Consider the following 22,460-nt stretch of genomic DNA (forward strand, 5'->3'; position numbering starts at 1 on the left):
CTATTTGAATCTTTCTTGCATTTGCTGCTTCCAAGGGTTTTAAGGTTTTCCAAATGGATGTTAAATCTGCCTTCTTGAATGGTTTTATCGAAGAAGAGATTTATGTGAAGCAACCCCCTGGTTTCGAAAATCCCAAGTTTCCAAACCGTGTTTATAAACTTCAGAAAACTCTTTACGGTTTGAAACATGCACCTAGAGCTTGGTATGATAGATTGAAAATCTTTTTGCTGGCTCAGGGCTTTAAAATGGGATGTGTTGATAAAACTTTATTCCTCATGCGATCCGGCACTGATTTTCTTTTAGTTCAGATATACGTGGATGATATTATCTTTGGTGGCTCTTCTCACGCTCTTGTGTCCAAGTTTTCTGTGCAGATGTCCAGGGAGTTCGAGATGAGCATGATGGGTGAGTTGCAGTTCTTCCTCGGGCTGCAGATCAAGCAAACTCCTCAGGGCACTTTTGTCCATCAAGCCAAGTACACTAGAGACTTGCAGTGGAAGTTCGACATGAGTGGCTTGTCTCCTCAGCCGACTCCGATCAGCACATCTACGGCGCTTGATGAGGACTTTGGACGGTGAGGCGGTGGACCAGAAGGAGTACAGGAGCATGATCGGCTCGCTCCTGTACCTGACGGCGACGCGACCGGACATCCAGTTCGGCGTCTGCCTCTGCGCGCGGTATCAGGCTTCGCCGCGCACCTCCCACAGGCAGGTGGTGAAAAACATCTTCAGGTATTTGAAATTTACCCCTGAATTTGGTCTTTGGTATTCTGCGGATTCTTCTCTGGTTTTGGTGGGCTTTTCTGATGCCGATTTCGGTGGGTGTCGTTTGAATCGCAAGTCGACATCCGGCACTTGTCAATTTCTCGGTACATCTTTGGTGTCTTGGTCCTCTCGCAAGCAGGCTAACGTAGCGCTTTCTTCCACAGAAGCCGAGTATGTTGCCGCTGCTAGTTGCTGCTCCCAGATACTTTGGATGAAACAAACATTACAGGATTATGGGTTGAGTTTCGGTAGGGTTCCCATCTTTGTAGACAACATGTCAGCCATTAGCATTGCAAAGAACCCTGTCCTACACTCCAGAACCAAGCACATAGACATCCGATTCCATTTCCTGCGAGACAATCATGAGAGAGGACACATAGACCTGATCCATGTCCCTTCAGAGAGGCAAACCGCAGATATACTTACCAAACCGCTAGAGCAAGACACTTTTGCTCGCTTGCGAGGGGAACTTGGGGTTTGTTACCCATTTTGATCGCTGACTTTTGTTTTGGTTAGCTTAGTAGGTTTTTGTTTTGCTTCTCTTTGTTTTCTAGGTTTGGTAGTTGCATTGTGCATATGCATTGTACATGTTTGCATTTTGCATTGTCTCACTTGCACTAGCATTCTTGTATACATTGCTATGATCTTCTAGTACCTGCTAGTGTGAGTTGATAAACTTGATCATGTATAGCTTGCTCCATTGTGTATATGACATCATCTGAGTTAAGCTATTTTGATTTGAAAATCTGAAAACATGATCACCCTGTTTTGGCTACTAGCATGTTAGGGCGTGTTGATGTGCTTTGCTATCTTATTCATGCTAGTGTGCCTTTTCGTTCAGCAATTCATACTTGAAATGATCTAAATCTGATAAAATTGCTTGAACTGTTCTGGAAATGGATGGAAAAGATCCAGGTGGGATTGCTTGTTGCACTGATCGAGCTTTCGGGACGGCTCACTTTGCACTTGTGAGAACCCGGGCAAGGCTGTGCATGACTGAAATGAGTGCTTTAAGCTTCTGATTGTCCTTGACATAGGCTTGGCCTCGTTGCTAAGTAAAGCATGACAAGCTTTCAACCCCTGGCATTAAGAATTGATTGCTATAAAATTGATTAAAAAATGAATGTTAACAACTTGTTCTTGGCTGAGTTTGGATCACCTGTATGAGTAGGATTAGCACTACTTTCCATTCCCTACTTGTTAGTGCTAGATCATGGGTGATGCTTTTATTTCTCCTAAACTGAATTTGCCTAGCTCTAGACTGATTTGATATACCCTGTTGAGTTAGATGCAGGTCTTGTTTATGGATACACACATGATTGAGACTAGATGTTGCTCATATCTTTGTATCCCTGAATGCTTTCACTTACACCTCCTGCATTGCATTCATTGCATAGCATCTGTTCAGGGGGAGTCTCAGCTTCCGGGGGAGCTTTAGGTCTTTGTAGCCTTGATGTGTGCATGTGCCAACAAGGGGGAGAATTTTGAGAGAAGTGATCGAACAAGGGGGAGACTTGTTTGATTTTTGAAAAACTTGTTGAGCACAGGGCTTTGAGAATGCATCATTTTGGGAGAGTTGCACTTGTGAGAGGGAAAAACTCTGTATTTGAGGAGTCATGTTTTGGCTTTTGATCGATTGCGTCGAGCCGTTGCCCTTGTCTTAGGGGATCGATCTTTGCTTGAGTAAGTGACTGTTCTTGCCTTTCTGAGCTTTTTGTCATTTGCTTGAGTTCTTCTCTTTCGTGCTTCTTTGTTCTTCTTTGGTTTCACTTCTCTTAGTTCGTTTGTGGTGTGTTGACAATGCACTCATCAAGGGGGAGATTGAGGAACGAGAGTACTCTATCCTGCTTGTGATGAGTGAATTATCAACCATACGGTGTGATCGTGCGCTTGGTCTTTGGATTGCAGGTACACGGGCGTCGAGTGTCGACGGGGAGCTACCGTGGAGATGCTGTGGCCGATGGACCGTGCGGTGGACGGCGGTGAAGGGCAGCCGGGACCGGAGCTTGGACCGGGCGGCAGCTGTGGCGTCCACTCCTAGATCGAGGGCGCAAGCGGCGACGGAAGGCGGGTTTCTTGGTTTGCGCCACAAAACCAACGAGGCGGACGGTGGTTGAAGACGCCAAGTCGTGGAGGCACGGGCGTCGGTCTCGGGACTGACGGAGGCGACGGGCGTCGACGGCGTCTAGGGCCTCGCTGCGGGCGAGGAGGTGACGGGCGTCGGACGGCGTCTAGGGCTGTCAGAAGGCCGAGGCGGGAACGGTGTCGAGGGCCACGGCGCGGAGGCGGGAATCTTCCCGCGCGTGAGGTTTTGGCGGTTTTCTCAAAACCGGCCACCTACCCGGGTTTCGCGGACCCTCCAAAACCGCGGACTGGATCTTCATCAAGACGGCGACATCGCAGAGAAGACTTCGTTTCGAAGAAAGAACCTCGGCCGTCGGATGAGATCGTGTACAGGGGGTGCTGCAGGCCAACCGGTCTGACCGGTCCCTGGCACCGGTCTGACCGGTCTAACCAACCGGTCTGACCGGTCCCGCGGGTATAAATACCCCATCACTTGTGTTAGGTCGGGTGCGGCTTTTAGAACTGTTCCGTGAATTCTCTGTTTCCCCAGGCCGCCGCCCCTGCGTCTCCCTCCCTCTGTTCCTCTCATTTGAGTTGATTTTGTCCATGGATTGTTGAAACCTTGTAAGGGATTTGATTGGGAAAGGAGGCTCTATCCTCCTCGTGCCCTCTGGGCTTTTGATTTGATTCAATCCCCTGGTTTCGTGCCTTGTGCAATGGATTTTCAATTTCGTTTTTGGCACACTTGATTGAGAGGAGGCTACGAGTTTTTTGCTGTGATTCCCATGCTCCCAACTCTGATCTAAACCCTCTGGAATCACTGGCGTGTTCGAATTCGAGTTCTTGAGTGTTTGAGAAAACCCCAATCCTTTTTGATCTCCCCCATAATTCTCACGTTTCATTGATCTTTAGGACGAGATCTTTTGGGGATATATTCACGGGGTAGGGGCGAAGCAATCCCCCAAGTTTCATCGATTTTCGTGGTCGTTTGCTCGGGATTCACCGTTTGAATCCAATTCCTCGGGGGTTTTCTGGGTGCTACCGGTCAGGCCGGTAGGCACGACTTGTCAAACCGATCCAGCGCACCGGTCAGACCGGTCCAGCGCACCGGTCAGACCGGTCCAGGCAGATCAGTTCTGCAGTTTTTCAATTCGCTTCCGATTTGCTTCGTGATTTCGCTCGCTCGTTCGAGGCCTTTTGTGTTGGGTTAGCTTTTCAATAGCTACTTCAAACTTTGGTCAGAACGCTTGAGGATTTGGGCAATTTTGGGATATATGCCGACGATTCGAATTTCGAAGAAATTTTAATCGGCTCTCATTCACCCCCCTCTAGTCGCCGGCTTCGGTCCCACACAATTCTTGACGGTTGACATGACTTGCTTGTAATGTTGTGCAGGCGTTCAGGTCCCACAGCCCAGGTTGCTCACACTCCCTGGCCCACTGCTCCCTTGTCCCTTCCTCCCACACCGAAAACCAGTGAGCAGTCGACACTCGACACTAATCCCCGGACGAACTCCAGAAAAAAACCAGCAACAAGACACAAAACAGCACGTTCAAGATTCAGCAATCCACCCACACCCACCCAGACCCCGAAAATCCCCAAATCCCAATCCGACCCATCTTTTTCCCCGACACCGTACCACACCAACCACCTCTTCCTCCGCTCCGGGACCAGCCGAAGCACCGGTGCGCACGCTCCCACGCAGCAGAAATCTAGCTGCGGCCTCCGGCTCCGAGGGAGGAGATTCCCGCGGAGAAAGCGAGCGAGTGCGCATCGAAAGCAGCAGTCTTTGCCGAAAGAAGCAATCCCGGAGGAGGAGGAGGAGGAGGAGGAGCGGCAGGGCGCGCGCACTCTCAATGGGGAGCTGGAGCAGAGGAGGGAGCGGCAGCAGCTTGCTTACCCCACTCCTCTTCCTCCTCCTCTCTCTTCACTGTAAGCTCTCCTCTCTCGTCCAGTCACGCTCTGTGAATTCGTTCCTGAAATCTTGATGTCTCGATGCCGCCTTGCTCCGTGAATTCGGAAATGCCGGCTCCGTCTCTGACCGCCGCGGCCGCAGGCTCGCCGGTGCTGGTGTCGGCGGCGGGGAGCGGCGAGCCGTACGTGGGCGTGACCATCGGCACGGCGGTGACGAACCTGCTGTCGCCGTCGGACCTGGCCGACTTCCTCCGCGCGCAGCACATCACCCGCGTGCGCCTCTACGACGCGGACCCGCGCCTGCTGTCGGCGCTGGCCACCGCGGGGGTGCGCGCCATCGTGGGCGTCCCCAACGACGAGCTCCTCGCGCTGGGCTCCTCCCCGGCGACGGCCACGGCGTGGGTGGCCCGCCGCGTGCTCCCGTTCGCGGGCGTCAACTCGAGCACCCCGGCCGTCATCTCCGCCATCGCCGTCGGGGACGAGGTGCCGACCGCGCTCCCCTCCGCGCTGCCCGTGCTCCTCCCGGCCATCCGGTCCTTGGCCGCCGCGCTCGCCGCGGCGAACCTGTCCTCCTCCATCCCGGTGTCGACGCCGCTGCCCTTCTCCGTGGTGGAGGACCCGTTCCCGCCGTCGCAGGCCTTCTTCAACCAGACCCTGGCCAAGTCCCTGGTGGCGCCGCTGTTCGCCCACCTCGCCAGCACCTCGGCGCCGCTGATGCTGAACCTGTACCCCTACTACTCGCTGATGCAGAGCAAGGGCGTGATCCCGCTGGACAACGCGCTGTTCCGGCCGCTGCCGCCGTCGCTGGAGATGGTGGACCCCAACACGCTGCTCCACTACACCAACGTGTTCGACGCGATGCTGGACGCCGTGCACGTGGCCGTGCAGAACCTGAACGTGAGCGGCGGCGGCGGCGTGCCCATCCTGGTGACGGAGACGGGGTGGCCGTCGTACGGGGACCGGCGGGCGGAGCCGTACGCGAGCAAGGACAACGCGGACGCGTACAACTCGAACCTGATCAAGCACGTCCTGGAGGACAAGCCCGGGACGCCCATGGCGCCCGGCGCGGCGGCGCAGTCGAGCGCCTACGTGTACGAGCTCTTCAACGAGGACCTCCGGCCGGGCCCCGTGTCGGAGGCGAACTGGGGCCTGTTCTACGGCAACGGCACGCCGGTGTACCTCCTCCACGTGTCTGGCGCCGGCGGGTTCCTGGCGAACGACACGACGGACCGGTCCTTCTGCGTGGCGGCGGACGACGCGGACGAGAAGGCGGTGCAGGCGGCCATGGACTGGGCGTGCGGGCCCGGGCGCGCCGACTGCACGGCGATCCAGCCAGGGCAGGGGTGCTACATGCCCGACGACGTGCGCAGCCACGCGTCGTACGCGTTCGACGCCTACTACCAGTCCCAGGCCCGCGCCGCCGGCTCGTGCTACTTCCAGGGCGCCGGCATGGTCACCACCACGGATCCCAGTGAGTTGCATTGCCCTCCTCCTCCGGTCCTCCCATTGTGTGTGAGTGTGTCTGTGTCCACTGACACCGACTCTCTCTCTCTCAAGTCTGAACTCCCTCGCTTTCCCCCTCGTCCACGTCTCGCGTAGTTCCCCGTGACCCCGTAGCCGGCGTCGTGTCCATTGGCGTTGGTGTTCTGGGGTCAATCAATAGGAACGCAAATCCTGAAGATTTCGGCGCGGATTCGGGGGGTAGGAGCGACGCCATTGTCACGCGCGGAAAGCAGGTGACGGTGTTCATGGGAACGCGACGCCGGCATGGAAAGTTTGGTTTCTCGGTCTAGTCCTTTGGCAATTGGCATTGGTTAGGAGAAAGGTTGCTTTTCCTAGTAGGTTAGGTAGGGGCAGGAGGAGTTTAGGTTTAGCAACGTTTCTTGGCCTGGGGTGCTTTGGTTGGGATTAGACAAGAACATGAGCTCAGAAGGAACAAATCAGATCATTCGTTTGGTTGCTGTAGCTCTGTGCCATTTTCAGCGAGAGAGAGAGAGAGATCTGGATTGGGATCTCTACTGTAATCTAATCAGGTCGTCCAGGTCCAGGTCACTTCTCACTAGTCACCCGTTCAAAAAACTTCTCACTAGTCACTCGTGCCATCCCCCCCCCCCCCCCCCGGACGGACCCTGGTTGTTCATCAGTAAGATTCTGTCCATGTAGCAGCGGCACTTTTAGTTTGGCACGGCTCGCCATTGGAACCGACAGGAGCTGCACTGGGCTTGGCTGTAGATTTGTCTGGCGCCCCGCGGCAAGGGCTCGCCGGCGTCCACCGTGTAGCCTGTAGCGTACTACTACATAGCTGGTTGGATGGACGTCTGGGCGGGCCATTTCCGTTTGGTGAAGAGGACGGAGGGACGTAGGGCGCCACGAGCTGGCAAAAAAAAAAAGAATCATCACACCCCCTCTCGCGCATGTGAGTAGGAGCGACGCTTGCGTCCTCCTCACATGCGCGCCATGCCAAAGGGGAGACATCGGATCATCACTTTCACCAGGTCATTCGTGCTCCTTACATGCCTCTCTCCGACTCCTCATGGAAGGGAGCTAGAATGTGTGAAGGAGTTGTTCTTCTATTTTGCAAACTCTATAATCCGATCACATAGATGTTGCCTTCTAGTTTACCGTCTTTAGCGAGGAAGAGAAAAGAAAAACCTTAGAACAATTTCCTGTTCCTCATCTTTTGGCAAAAGTTCAATCATGGCTAATGCTCATGTGCGTAATGCATGCTCCAAAAGCTAAAGCTGGACCGGGAGATCTTTCATGCCGCCCATGATTTCCTCAGACACTCCTGCATTGGTACAGCTTTGCATTGCCAAGTGTAGCCTTGTGTGTACTTCCTGGGGAATTTGGGCATTGTTGTGCGGATTCTGGAAATGGCGGTTGCCTTGTGTGTAGCAAATGGGAATTCTGGAGACCAGTTCTGCAAAGCTAGGGCATGTTCTGACGGTGGCCACCGCAGAGTGTATAGTGAGGTAAAAACCAGGCATTCTTGCTACATGGATGGATCCCTGCACTCCGGCAATAGTCCAATGGCACGGAAATTGCATTGAGTTAACCCTGCTGGAGCTGAAATCCTTCATTCCTTCTTGTTGGGCGGCAGGGCAACTGGCAAGTTATAGTTACCCTTGTCTCAGGACAGACAGTTACCCTTGCCATGTGGAAAAGGGCTAGTACACTGTTATCTTACAGAGAAAAAAGGCAAGGGGAGAGGAACGGGAAAAAGGAGAAAATTGCAGGCTGGAATCTCTTGGATCTGGATGCATGCCATCTAAGCCTTTTGTATTTCGTGGTGATGCGATGCGGGATCAAGACAAAGCGACGATCCATGCAGGTGGCCACCTGGAGCCGAGTGCTGCGAGCAGGTAGCCTTGTCTGGTATGGGGAGCAGTATTATTATCACCTGGACTGGAGTCTGGACACATGAGGATGGGTACGGGCTCGATCTGCAGTTTTCTCCCTGGTCGCTTTTGAGTATTGTGGCATGTAACCATGTTCTAAAGGAAGCTAATTCGGATGGATGGACACCAAGTCCGGGCTGTGGGCATTTGGTGGTTTATGTGCCCAGTAAATACTGAATTGAAGCTCTGCTCATAATCCAAGGATATATTTTTTTTAAAAAGAATAATAATCCAAGGATGCATTTTAGAAGGGATAGTTTTGTGCTTGAAATACCATAACATGTTCATCCAATGGAGTTGGGGTTGGATTTTGGCCTTTTAATATCAGGGGAAACAAGGAGCTTTGTTCTTCTAGTGTGGTGTCCCAGACTTATTGGCAAAGTGATTGCTTTACTGCAAGTCTGCTTTCTTCACCATGGTATTTCTGTGGAGGGAGGTCAAAGCTTCCCCAAACCACACAGGGTGCAGCGTTGTGGCCTTCTCTGTAGTAATGTACTATCTGCTACTGTGAGCTTTAAAAAAAAACTATCTGCTACTGTGGGCCATTCATACCTGAAGTGGTCCTGAAGATCTTGTGAATCGATAAATTTGGATCCATTGTTTACAGGTGTATCCTAATTTTCAAATTTGGCCCTCTTTTCTTAGTATCCTTGGAAATGTGAAGGATTTTGTTGAGCATCTCGTGTTCAAAACCCCAAAGCATGTCAGACTTGTCTGTTGAATTCATATATCAAAATTTTCCTTCAATCTTTTGCAAATGTCATTTAGAAAAATATCTTGAATCTCCATTCTGCTTCCTAACAAATGGATACCTTTGGCTGTGCAGGTCATGACAACTGCTTATTCCCTGGAAGGTAAATACCCGAAACTTTTCCTCTGTAACGTCCATGATATCGTTCAACTGATTATTGCTATTAGTATCAAAGTACCAGGGCTTGTCGAGGTAAAATTGGATAATTATTATACCAAAGAACATGAATAACATAGTAGTGATGGCTGCTTTCTTTCCAGCTCTATACGTAATACGTTTATGATGGGTTTAGGGCCCTCTGCTGTGCAAGCAAGCAGATGGTTTCAGTTTGCTCTGATATCATCAAGCAGAACATTTACACACACAAATAGAAGGATACCTGAGCTTAAGGAATCACAGTCCTAAGAGCTTGACAAGATACTAGCTAAATTATTCCAGTGTAGCATCTTAGATTACCTTGTACTGGGCATTCCTGTTTGCTAAAAAAATGAATGACCATGGTATGGAGTATGTGTTTAGTCGATTCATAAGTACCAAGTATTTCTGGATTCATAAGTACCAAGTATTTCTGAATACCTTTCTGAATATCAAAGTGTTAGGTCAGATGCTGCATATCATAATTCCCTCTACACATGACCTTTGCTAATGGTGTCCATTGTCATGCAGTAAGCGGCTAGGTAACGACTCCAAATCCGGCAGCGCAAACAACGCTACGACACCGACAAGTGACGCCGAGGGATCTGCAATATGGAGGCTAAGAACAGGAAGGGAGAACGGGTTCTCGCTCTTCCTCCGGCTGCTTCTGAGCATCGCGGTGGTTATCGTGACGGATTCAAACTTTTGGACATGACAAGAGAGTGCTAGTTGTAACAAAACCAGAAATTTTTGGAGTGGGGCAAGTTAGAGGTGGGATTGGGTTGTGCTTAGCGATTCTTTATTGTTAGGAGTAAGCATCAATAAATTAATCTTTTTTTTCTTAAGCTAATGAAATGTGTCTATGATCTGCTGAAATCTCTCTACATTTCAATCTGTCCCAACCATATGAAGTGCTGGCGGTGGCATTTTACAGCCTAATAACTTGCAACTACACACGAAAGATTCAGAGTCCTTGCTATCAACTTGAAAGCAGCTCGATGCGGCTCAAGACTACTATTAACTAGGCGTATAGCCTGCGCATTTGCGCGGCTAGTACTGAAAATTCAAAAATTCACATGTCATTATATCCTTACTTAAAGATTATAATATTTTTTACCATGCATCACCCTATTCATTATCGTAAATTATGTCTTATTATTGGTTAAAACAATTCAAATATGATCTACCTATAATAATAATTTGGTTTGTTGAGCTTTAATAATATTATGCATATAATTATTCTTATTTTCGTTTTATTTTGATTGATTGTTGTTAGCTTTAGTTTAATTAATAATATATGTTTGTAACTGATACATAGCTAAATGATATTTCATATTTAATTTTTTATAATGGCATTGGTGGGTGATTTTTAATTAGGTATAGGGGTATTTTAGGCTAATTTTTTTGTAATGGCATTGATGGGTAATTTTATTTTTTTCTTTTTTCTCCGATAAACGTGAGAATTTCTAAACTTTGAGAGTGAACGTGGAGACTTCATTTATTGCCAAAGAGGAACCGGCCGTGGAACACCCCGGCGGCCCGGCCTGCTCGTTCCGGGCCGCGTCGTGTGTGGAAGCAGGCCTCGGCGCCGCCGTCCACGCGTCGAGACACAGCCCGCCGCGAGATGGAACGGCCCATCTGTGTACTCGTGCAGTCGCGCTCCAGCTAATGGTCTAATTTAGGGGTTTTGGCCGTGTTTAGATGAAATACAAAAAAATTTTGCGACGAAATTTTCTAAATTTGAAGTACTAAATAAAATTTATTTATAAAACTTTTTATATAAATGGATTGTAAATCGCGAGGCGAATCTAATAATGCTAATTAATTTATGAGTAATTTATAATTAGCGGATGGTTACTGTAGCACCACTGTTGCAAATTATGGATTAAGTAGGCTCATTAGATTCGTCTCGCGATTTACAGCCCATCCATGTAAAAAATTTTGTAAATAAACTTCATTTAGTACTCTATGTATGTGTCCAAATATTCGATGTGACGTTTTTTTATGTTTATGGGGTTTACGCTAAATAGGGCCTGTGTGTAAACATATTACATTTGGATCCCGTTTCAGGGCCATCACTCATCAGGGGTCTTCTGCAAATACCTGTTGACCACAGACAGCCATCCGCCCTGCGGCTCGTCTTCTCCCGCTGGCCGCCGCGCCGCCGCTGCGGGGCAAGCAAGAGATGCAGGCCGCAGCTGCCGTCCGGAGGGGCGCCACGGCGTGGGCGGCGTCGCAGTTTCACTCCTCCGCCGCCGTGCTCTCCAAATCCACGGTAATCCCCACTCGGGCCCGAACGCTCCCGCCCCCCCCCCCCCCCCACACACACACACACCCACACCCACACACAACAACAACAACAACAACAACAACAAATTTGGCACGATTTGCCTCTTCTTTCAGACATGGCAGAAGACGAGCACGCCTTTGCTATAAGCTATAATTTCTCCATGTCTGCAGTTCAGCACGCCTTTGCTATAATTTCTGCTTGCACTTCCTTCCCACCAATGTGTGTCCAGCTCACTTCGTGATAACCAATTTACTTGATATCCATGGCTCAGTTATGCTAATTTGTGCAATTGTTTTCCTTAAAAAAATTGTGCAACTGTGTTCATGAGCCTAGGTTGTGGGTGGTAATCGTCCTTTTGCGCTGAGAAGTGAGAACATGTACGCTATCATGCTCCGAGATGTAGTATTGTGCGTTTTACATTTTTTTTTCGCTGGAATTTCTAATGCAAAAAGTAGAATAAAAGCCACAATTTTCTTCTTGTGTAGAAAATCCTGTCGTTCATCCATTTACACGAGCCATTGAAACCGGAAACTATAAACAATACTGCTGACCAACTTGAAGAGCACCATAGCATCTGTTTTTCTTCAACCATTTGAATCTAACAGTTATTTTGGGCAGCCTCATATCCGGTTCGCTGTTCGTGAAAAGCGCAGGGATGCAAAGAGTGCCCTTAAAAACATTCTGCTCAATGGCAGCCCGTATCAGGTAACACTCCCCCATTTTCCTAATCTGCACTTCCTAATCCCTAAGCTTGTCTCTCAAGAATACCACAAACTGATTCAGCTACTGGATTTCATACCGTTTTCAATGTGCTATCATGGTAGAAATGTGTTATCATGCTAGAAGTGAACTATTTGGATTGACTCTAGTTGTACCAGATGTGTGTTGGCGCTGATGGATAGAACAGATGCGCCTTGACAGTTCACTTTATACTATACATGGAAAATCTTCTTTTTAACTTCTTAAGATTTATGCTTCCCTGTGAAAAACGATTACTCCGAAGTATGATTCAATGTTCCCTACAGGAAAGCAGTAAAAAACAAATGAGAAAGCAGAAAGGTAGTGGCACACCAAATGTCCAGCGTTCTTATCCAGGAAAAAATCCATATGGCAAAAATAAGCGTAAGTTCTTTCAAGTCATTTGCCGTGAACTGCTTGTGTACTCTTTGTCAATCTGTGTTTTTAATTAACTATTGTACCTGACTGATGGAATGAATATACAAATTGCAAACACAGAATCAAAATATTGCCATGAGTCATACATTGGCTTCTTATGACTCTTGAAAACATTTTGCAAGACACAGTGGCATTTAGTACCCCTGGACAGATCATTCCTACAATCTTCACTGTGTAACTGCTTTATTATTAATAAGTCCTCATTCAATCATCTATTGTTACCTCCAAATTATTTTCTGTATATTTTGATGACAAGAGGTGCACAATGATGTTTAACATAGGTGGGCAGAACTGGAAAAGCTTTGATGATGATGAATGCACAGATACACCATATGGTACCTTTGGTGGTAAGAGATCTTTTACATGGTACTGGCCTGGGGAGAATGACGAGCTTGGTAGCTCTCCTAGTGGTTTTCAGTGGAGGGATGAATCTCAGTCTGCCAAATCAAGGAAAAAGTTCTTGAATGAAAGTGATGTCGATGAGGAAGAGGAGTCAGCCCATGATGATCTGCGAAGCTATAGGATCTCTCTCGGGTTGCCAATTTTAGGCCCCTTAAAATTGGAACATATTAAGGCTGCGTGAGTCATCTGAACATTTCTTACAGCACAACATTGCATTTGCAGGGCATCAATGTCACAAGTTGCTAATTGATTATTTTTCTCAACATGGTGTCTCTGCAGTTTTCGCGCATCTGCTCTCAAGTGGCACCCGGACAGGCATCAAGGACCTTCACAGGTTAGTGCCATAGTATGTGTTGTCCCTGCATTTTATAAAAAAAATTCACATGTGTCTTTATCAACGACTTTGTGATACACTCTGGACCTTCTGGTAACTGGTGCTGAAGCTTACTGGCCATTTCAATAGCTACCAGTTGTCCAGTTCTTATGTCCACAGAAGTGTACACCATTGAATTCTCGCCATGTTTTGCATGTAGTCATCTTTAAGGAACTGATTTGTCATGCATAACCCAATTGAAATGCACAGTGTGCTGGATACATTGTATTGAAATGTGGATTGAACAATAAAAGCAGCCAAAAATAAATAATTACTCAGTTTTTCTCTCTCTTTTTTTTTCTGAACACATCTGTATTCTCCAGGCTGAAGCAGAGGAAAAATTCAGACGCTGTGTGGAAGCATACAACGCATTGACATGTGCCTTCAAGTCAAGTGGCTAACTACCTTGGGCCCATGCAATGCAAGTGCAAGGAAACTTTTTGACGATTTTTTTAGAACTTCTAATGATGTGTGGAGCTGCTATAGTTTCAGGACACAGAGAATCTATCAGAAGAAAGTGAAGTTTAGAGTTTTGACTTCATGTTGATAACGAAGCATAAAGAATATTCTGTATTGAAAACATAGATTGGGTCGGTCCTTTCAAAGGGAACATAGATTGGGTCGATCCTGCCATATCAATGGAGGGGAAGCAAATTATTGGGTTCATTTGTATGTTTGCTTCCACTGTCGCTGTAAGAGTACTGTTCCATAGAGTTTGCTGTAGAAATGCTTTGTTTGACCTAAAAGACGTCAGGTGCTACTGTTGATGAAAATCCAAGGAGTTTAGGGGGTGGCTCCATATTAGGCTTCCCTTGTTGTAAGAGCAACTCCAACATACTCTCTAAATAAACTCCATCTTAAATTTGAAGGGTGGAATAAAAAAACCACAATCCACCAGACCTTCTACTGAAGCCTCCATTGGGAAAGCCTCCAAATCTGTTCATCCACCTTCTACTCCTAGAAGGTCTCTAGGGAGCTCCCTATCCACGGTCAAATGGATTCCACCCTTCAGATTATAGAAGAGAGTGAGATTTGGAGGACCATGTTAGAGTTGAGGTAAAAAAAAAACTAGTTTAAAAAATAAAGGAAGTTCTTACTCAAGAAGTGAAGGGTCTGATTTGAGGGACATTGCTAGGATGCTCTAAGCTATCTAGTTGGTTGAATATTCAGTATTTGCACTGCATTATTGTTTAACTGGAGTCTTGACAAAATTGCGTTTGCCACTCGGACTTAGCATGGCTGCAACCAAATGCATACTGTATCAGAGTTTGTGGGTCTCGTGAATGCAGAAGTTCAGACTTCCATGGGTGCTCACAAGGTTCTCAAAGTTCAGACTTCCATGGGTGCTCACAAGGCTCTCAAAGTTCAGACTTCCACATTGTAAAGGAAGACATTTCGGACATCGACACGGTCTATAAAAATAACTTTGACAATTATATTTTTACTAAAAAAATATAAAATATAGGCAAATATATACTTTAACGAAACTACATTTCAAGATGACTCTACTTACATCGATTTCATATTTTCAAACTCAACCCAAAAGAATTTATAGTCAAAGTTTAAAATTTTGACTTAAGACTAACACAAAACGACTTCCTTTACAATATGGAGGTAGTACAAGGCTATAGGTAGGAGCAGCTAGTATATAGGCCATGTTCGCTGTGCTGGTGGGTGTTGTAGGCTGCTGTTGGAGTGGTGTGAGAGAAAAACACTGCTGGCTGACTGGTGGCTGGAGGCTGCTGCTGGAGTGGTGTGAGAGGAAAACACTGTTGACTGGTGCTGGAGCAGAACAACAGAACAGGGTCATAGTATATAGAAAGGATACTGGTTAAGAAATCATAGTCTGACTATAGTTTGGCAAGATACTAGCTAAACTATTCTGTATCTCTATCTATACTATACTACTACAAGAATAGAGATGGAGATGGTACATCGCCGTGCGATCAATTGCCTCCCGCACGTCATCCTGCCTCATGCGAGGCATCTCCAACGCTCGTCCCTTTGCCGCCTATTTGATGGTTAATTTGCAAAAATCCACTCAGTTGGGCAAGCCGATGGCACCCTCGTCTCCGCGCAAGTCGACGTGATCCGCTCGCCCTCCAAGAATCAGCAGACAGTAGCCCGTGCGTTGGAGCTCCAGTCCCAAGTCACCGTCAACTCAGATGGATCCGCTGCTCCCGCTTTGCTCTGGCTCGATTTTTGGCGCGCTTGTGCCAGCAAGTACCTGCTGTGTGCCAACGGCCACGCGCCATCCAGCTGGCCTTCCCCTATCCACATGCCGTCCGGCCCTACAACCTCGCCCGCGCCGGGACACGACGCTCGCACCGGCTACCTCCCCGCGCCGGCCGCTTCGGCCACACTGGTCGTCCGCCCGCGCCAGGCCGCATTGCTCGCGCTGGGTGCCCGTTTCAAGTTGCCGAGACAGAGAGATTGAGAGCTGCCGCGTTGCTCGCACCTCCGAGAGAGATTTCGAGACGGCAAGAGGAGGAATGAGACGCGTGAGTTCTGAGGGAGAGAGTGATTCCGAGGAGATAAGGTTGAGGTGTTTTTCTTTTATTTTTATTTTTTAGAATTTGGATTTTTTAATCATATACTGCATATATAGATGTATGCATGAGACGAGGTATGTAGCACACGAGGTATATAGAAATGGTGTTCGCAGTTGATCATAAAGTGCATGTAAAGCATTAAACTGCTAAATAGACAGTTGTTGTCTATGGGTTAGGGCAAGTACAATGGTTAGGATACCATACCCAGACGATAGAATAGACAACATATACAATGGTTTGTCTGGCTGGCTGTCTGCAAATTATTTAATACACGGCTAGGCATAAGAAATGTGGTAATCAAATATATGAAATGGATCTTTGTGTGTTGGTTTGTGACATACATGAAAGAATCAATTGTGGATGCAAATAAATTACATGGATATTTTTAAGAGATGATAGTATATTTATATGCAAATAAATCACATGCAAATAAATCATTTGTGCCCCATAGAATGTTGTATATTCATATCAATAAATAGAATATATGATAGTATTTGAATATAGTTGAATTACACCATAAGAACTAATTTTCCTTATTATTGATGGAAGGCTGAAATTTCATAAAAACTTAGAAAGTTTCCAAGTGTTATAATTGCAGTGATATGAGGCCATGTTTGGACTTGAGTTTTGATGAAATTTTCATCGAGCTAATTAAGGATTCTGGGACAAATTAAAAGCCCTATCTATGGTGAACATAATCTAGTACTTGTGGATCCAGGAGGTTGGCATTTGGATATTTAAATTGGTCACTCAAGTTGGATCAAAATCACTTAAACACATAGTCTGACGAACTGACGGAACTGAATCGAATTTCCATATTTTTGCTCAATGTTCAGCGCCACATATCAACCAACTAGTATACAACTTTGGTTGTTGGAGGTTTCAAAGTTTGAATTCGAAATTCAGAGATAAGGAAGGAAGAAGAGGTCGGGCTTGAGTGGGAGAAAGGCAGAAGCAGGTCGGTTAGTGCCGTGAGGCACTGCCTCACCGCTGGCATGGGCGCCATGGGAGGAGGCTGCCACCCGTCGAGCTCCGGCCGGGGAAGGAGAAGTGAAGGCCCTAGCATCAAATTCACGGGCCACTTTGTGCTAAACCGACGCCACCACTAGGAAGTCTCCCTCCTCCTGCCCCCCCTCCGGCTCCCCCTCCTCCCCCTGCCGGCCACCTCCGCCATCGCGCCGGCCCCCACGGCCGGCGTGCCGGCACCCCCCCGCCCCCCACTCCCGTCACCACGCCGACCGCCATGGTCGCCATGCCGACACTCCCTGCTCCCTCCCGCCCACCTCCCACTAAACTGCTCGCCCCCACCGCCGGCCGGTCCCCGCCACCCTCCCGCCACCCGACCTCCCATCCTCCGCCTCCTGCTACCCTCCCCCGCCGCTGGCGGTGCCGTTGGCGTCGCCTCCCTCTGCTCCCCAGCCCACTCCCTGGGCTTCTCCCCTCCCGCCGCACCCCCCCGTCCCCAACCATGTTAGTCGTCCTCCCCCCTCTGCTCTCTGGGGCCCTGGCTCCCTCTTCCTGGACTCCTGCCTCACCAATTTCCGCTGCCCCATCGTCACCCCCCTCGCTCCGTGCCTCTCCTCGCGATGGCCGTCCGTCTGGGTCGCACTGCTCCCTCCCGCGCGGTCTTGCCGGTGTCGCAAGCTCGCCGCCTTGCTCACTCTTTGGTTCAGCTTGCCGGAGGACCCCTTTGTTGTCTCCTTCCACGCCAAGGGTGTCTTCTCTGCAGCTGTGGCCAGCTCGGCCGTTGCCACCAAGCTCCTCCGCCTCGGCGGCTTTGCCGCCGATGGCCTCTCCTTCTCCTTCGCCTCGTCTGCTGCTGCGGTTGGGCTTCTGGTTGGTGGGCCCCCTCTCGGCTCCACCACCTCCCCCGCCTCCCCCGCGTGCGGCGCCGTGCCCGTACCGGATTTTCAAACTGTTGCATGCGCCGCTGTGCCGGGTGACGTGGCTGGTCACCCCCCTCCTCCTGCCAACCTACACCCACCATCGAGTACCCCTGCTCCGCTCCTTCTTGTCGCAGTTAATGCAACTTCGACCTCCCTGGCCGGCGCCTCTCCCACGTCGTCTGCCCGCTGCGTCTCCAGGGCTGGCGCCCCCCCTGCACCCCGCCGTGTGCTCCTCGGGCAGCCGCTCTGGCGCCCTCGATTTGCCTGGACGTCCCATCGCTGGCTGCCCTTGCCGCCCTGCCATTCATGCCACCGCCTGCGCACTCCTTTGCCGAGGCAGTGCGCTCCCCCCCGCTCCTCTGCCTCGCCACGCCACCCGATGCCGCTCCCCCCTGCCCACTCCCGACGCGCGTTCGCCCATAAAATGCTGCTTCCGGTGTCTCGTCCGGGATCACCTCGCCTCTGATTGCCGCGACCCCCTTCGCTGCCACGGTTGTGGGTGCACCGGTCACCGCCTCCCCCACTGTCCCTCCCGCCACCGCCCATCTCCACCGCTCCGCCTCCATGCCTGGCTTCCCCCTCTGCGCTGGAGGCTGGTCCCCGCCCCGGCCTGCCACCCCCTTCCCGCGTGGGGTTGCCGCCGAGCTGGCCCCCGGCTCGGGCTCCTCAACCGCCCCCGAGATGGCCGACTCTTCAGCACCGATGGCGGTCTCCCCCTCGTCCCCTCCGCGGCTCATCTCGCTCCAGCCTGTGAGTCTGACCTACGTGCCGGTCTCCCAAGCCTGGGCCCTTGTGATGCCTGACCTCCCCACCGCTCCCTCCCCCGCTGGGCTTCTGGCTCCCGCCCCCTCCTCCCTACTGGGGGAGTCCTCTGCTGTGGCCACCCCGGCTGGCATCCCAGTGCGTGGTTCGCCCCGGAGCTCACTCTCTAGCCCCCCGCCCTCTCCCGCTGTGGGTGGGCCTCCCGCTCCTCCCCCCTGGTGATCGACTTCGAGGACCTATAGCCTCACCGGGAGCCGTCCAAGGAGGTCTTCGTGCCGCGCGTCGACTGGCGCGACTTCGACTCCTACGTGTTCGCCTTCGTCGAGCCTCCTGCGGCCAACCCTGGGCTTGTTCTGCGTCGTGTGCTCCTGCACGGCGATCGCCGCCACCACTCCATCGTGCCGGCGTCCACCGGCGCCGGCGTTGTGGTCTTCGCTACCCCCGCGGACTGTGATGCGGCTATTGATGGCGAGCCCGTGCATGAGATGGAGTACACTATCCGCTTCTCGCGCCTCGACGACGCCCCCAACCGCTTCCAGTTCGAGCACTCCGGGTATGTCTCTCTGGCTCTTGAGGACTACCCCATTGAGCACTGGAACCGCGAGCATGTCCAGGTCGCCATGGGGATCATGGCGAACCCCCTGCGCATCACCCAAGCTGCCATCGCCGGCGCCGACTACACCGCCGTCCTCATCACGGCCCACTACGAGAGCTACCTCGACATCCCCCGCACCCTCCTGCTCAAGAACAACGATGGCCTGGGGTGCCACACCGAGGTCCGCCGCATCCGCCGCTAGAGTGATGGGGGCGACACCCCCTCGCCCCCCGACTCTCCTCCTGGTGCTGGTGGCGTGCCGCGCGGCGGGTCTTCCGCTATGAGCACTTCTGGGCTTCCAGCATGGAGTTCAGTTCCCTGGTAGAGGACGTCTGGCTGCGGCCACAGAATGCCGTCGGCTCTCCCGCCCAACGTCTGGTGCACCGCCTGCGTTGGGTCCGTGCCGAGTGCAAGAAGTGGGCGCATTCCCGTCGTCTCCCCGCTGAAATCGTTGCCAATTGCAGGACCACCTTGGAGCTCCTTGACCTCCTCGAGGAGGAATGCGCCCTCCCGGCACCCGAGCTTCTTCTTCGCCGCCTGGTTGAACTCCGGCTCTCCATTGCCAATAGGGACCTGGCGGCCTACTGGAGGCAATGCTACGACGTGCGCTCCTTCACTCTCGGGGACGACAACATCAAATTCTTCCATGCTTCGGCCTCCGCCCGTCTCCGGTGCAACCAGATCGCCGTGCTGCACGATTCCAGTGGTGCGCCGGTCTATACACATAGAAACAAGGAACACCTCCTCCACGAAGCCTACTCCTCCCTCCTTGGCACCGCCACGGACACCACCTGGAGCCCCGACCTCGACCGCCTCCTGCCGCCCGTCACCGGCCTCTCCAACCTCGAATCAGCCTTCACCATCGAGGAAGCCAAAAACGCCCTGTGGAAGATGCGCAACTCCAGTAGCCCTGGCCCCGACGGCTTCGGGTCTGTGTTCTACAAGTCCTTCTGGCCCCTCGTCTCTGATTCCGTCACCGGCTTCCTCGACAGCTTCCATAACGGTCAGGCCGACCTTGACGGGATCAACAGGAACTTTGTGGTGCTGCTGCCAAAGAAGGACGATGCCGTCACGCCCTCGAATTTCTGCCCCATCAGCCTCCAGAACTGCGGCATCAAGATTGGATCCAAGATCCTAACCTCGAGACTCCAACCACGCATCGTTGACCTGGTCTCCGACCTACAATCTGGATTCATCAAGGGCTGGAACATCGCGGACAGCTTCCTGCTCGCCACCGAGCTTGTCCAATGCTGCCGCCTGCGGCGCGCCCCAACCAACGCGCTCAAGCTTGACTTCCGCAAGGCCTTCGACTCTGTGAGCTGGGCGGCGCTCAACAACGTTCTCCGCGCCTGCGGCTTTGGCGAACGCTGGCGCTCTTGGGTCCAATCCCTCTTGTCCACTGGTAAGAGCTCCATCCTGCTCAACGGTGTCCCGGGTCCTTGGATCTACTGTAGGCAGGGTGTCCGCCAAGGCGACCCCCTGAGCCCTTACCTCTTCTTGCTTGTCGCCGACCTCCTCCACAAACTCATCACCGATCCTGACTGTGACACCCCCCTGCTCCACCCCCTCGCCGACGACCTCCCCTGCCCTGTCGTGCAGTACGCCGACGACACCCTCATCCTCCTACATGCAGAGCTCCCCCAAATTCAACGCCTCAAGCACATCCTCGCCCGCTTCTCTGCGGCCACTGGCCTCCACATAAACTACCATAAAAGCACGTTTGTCCCCATCGTCGTTGATGATGCCACTGCCTCACTTCTGGCCACAGAGCTTGGCTGCCCCATGTCCTCCTTTCCCTAGAGCTACCTGGGACTCCCACTCTCGGACGTCAAGCTTTCTGTGGCCGTCCTTAGTTCACTTGCCATCAAGGTGGAACGCTGCATCCCCGGTTGGCGCACCTCCTTCCTCTCTGCTGCCAGCCGCCTCACCCTGATGAACTCCGTCCTGACCGCCAAACCCGCCTACGCCATGGCTGTTCTCCTGCTGCCGGCGGCCACCCTCGACCTCATCGACAAGCCCCGTAAAGGCATGCTCTATAAAGGCGCCACAAAAGCTACCGGCGGTGACTGTCTTCTCGCTTGGGAGACAGTCTGCCTCCCCAAGGAAGACGACGGCCTCGGCGTCAAAGACCTTGCTACGCAAAACAAAAGCCTCCTCCTGAAGAACCTGCACAAACTCTACTCCGGCGACCCCAACCCTTGGGCCGCTTGGATCCGCTACTAGAACTGGGGCGAATGCGCCTCCGGCGACTCTCCTTGTTGGCGCGCCATGCAGTCGCTCCTCCCCCTCTACAGGAGCATGACATCCGTCGTCCTCACCGATGGCGCATCCACCTCCTTCTGGCATGACTCCTGGTCGTCCGCCGGTGTGCTCAGGGACTCCCTCCCGGTGCTCTTCTCTCACTGCCTGGATACATCCGTCAGCGTCAAGACCGCGGTGGCCCTTGGTGCTCGCGGCCTCGCCTGGCCTCCGCGACTCTCCTCTGCGGCCAACCACGAGCTCGCCCTCCTGGAGCCCGCGCTCGCCACGGTGCCACTCTCCCCCGGGTATGACCTCCGCTTCATCACGACCTCGCCCTCGTCGTCATTCCACACTAGCCTCGTCTATGAAACAATCCGTGCCGCGCCCACGGCTCCGCCCTCGCCTCTCGCCGACGTCAACTGGCACAACTTTGCTCTGGCCAAAGTCCAGTTCGCCTTCTGGCTCCTGCGCCTGGGAAGGACAAGGACGCGGGAACGCCTGTATCGCCATGGTTGCCTTGACACCGACATCTGTCCATTCTACCCTGGAGTTGAGGATGTTGTGCACCTCTTTGTGACATGCCCCCGCCTCCGCGGTCTCTGGGACCGGTTCTTCCCCGATGCCATCGCTTCAACCGACGTGCTCTCCATCCACTCCTCTCTCGCTTCTACTGCAGGTTTGGATGAGCCCTCCACCAACACCACGTTGCTTCTCACCTTATGGTGCGTCTGGAAAGCCAGGAACCGTATGGTCTTCGACAACATAACCCTTGGCGTGGACGGCATCATCGCGTCGATGCGTGCGCACCTCCGGCTCTGGGTCTTTCGTGCTCCCCGCCGAGTCGACTCGTCCCAACTCTTGCTCTGGTGTAACTCCCTTAGCAATGTAACATAAACCCTAGTAGCGAACCCTCTCCCTCCCCCCTTTTGTATCTCATCACTGGAGCCCCGTGCTTGCTCCAAAAATACAAGTGGCCGCTTGTAAACTTTGCTGCCTTGGCAGCTCCAGATTGAAATCAAGTTCAGGTGGGCATCTTGCCCCCCCCCCCCCCCGATTGAAATCAAGTTCAGGTGGGCATCTTGCCCCCCATTGGTTCGTCGAAAAAAAAACTTTGTGCTAAACCGCCGCTCGCCGGTGTCGCCTAGCACCGCCGTCCG

General features: G+C 51.7%; 3 protein-coding genes across 3 annotated transcripts; all 3 read left to right on the forward strand.

Annotated features, from left to right (window-relative positions):
- The first annotated feature begins 4,433 nt into the window (after nt 1-4,433).
- LOC120661467 (glucan endo-1,3-beta-glucosidase 1-like) lies at nt 4,434-9,965 on the forward strand. The gene is made up of 4 exons (XM_039940348.1): nt 4,434-4,760; nt 4,885-6,213; nt 8,967-8,994; nt 9,558-9,965. Exons 1-4 carry the CDS (start codon nt 4,685-4,687, stop codon nt 9,739-9,741), a joined length of 1,617 nt encoding a protein of 538 aa, XP_039796282.1. The 5' UTR covers nt 4,434-4,684; the 3' UTR covers nt 9,742-9,965.
- Nucleotides 9,966-11,116: 1,151 nt separating this feature from the next.
- On the forward strand, nt 11,117-14,040 carry LOC120661468. The gene is made up of 6 exons (XM_039940349.1): nt 11,117-11,301; nt 11,935-12,021; nt 12,342-12,438; nt 12,774-13,071; nt 13,174-13,228; nt 13,591-14,040. Exons 1-6 carry the CDS (start codon nt 11,212-11,214, stop codon nt 13,666-13,668), a joined length of 705 nt encoding a protein of 234 aa, XP_039796283.1. The 5' UTR covers nt 11,117-11,211; the 3' UTR covers nt 13,669-14,040.
- Nucleotides 14,041-21,330: 7,290 nt separating this feature from the next.
- Nucleotides 21,331-22,197, forward strand: LOC120662836. The gene has a single exon (XM_039941902.1). It carries the CDS (start codon nt 21,331-21,333, stop codon nt 22,195-22,197), a length of 867 nt encoding a protein of 288 aa, XP_039797836.1.
- Nucleotides 22,198-22,460: the final 263 nt, after the last annotated feature.

The sequence above is a fragment of the Panicum virgatum genome, chromosome 2N, assembly GCF_016808335.1.
Source record: "Panicum virgatum strain AP13 chromosome 2N, P.virgatum_v5, whole genome shotgun sequence".
In the NCBI taxonomy this organism is placed as follows: domain Eukaryota; kingdom Viridiplantae; phylum Streptophyta; class Magnoliopsida; order Poales; family Poaceae; genus Panicum; species Panicum virgatum.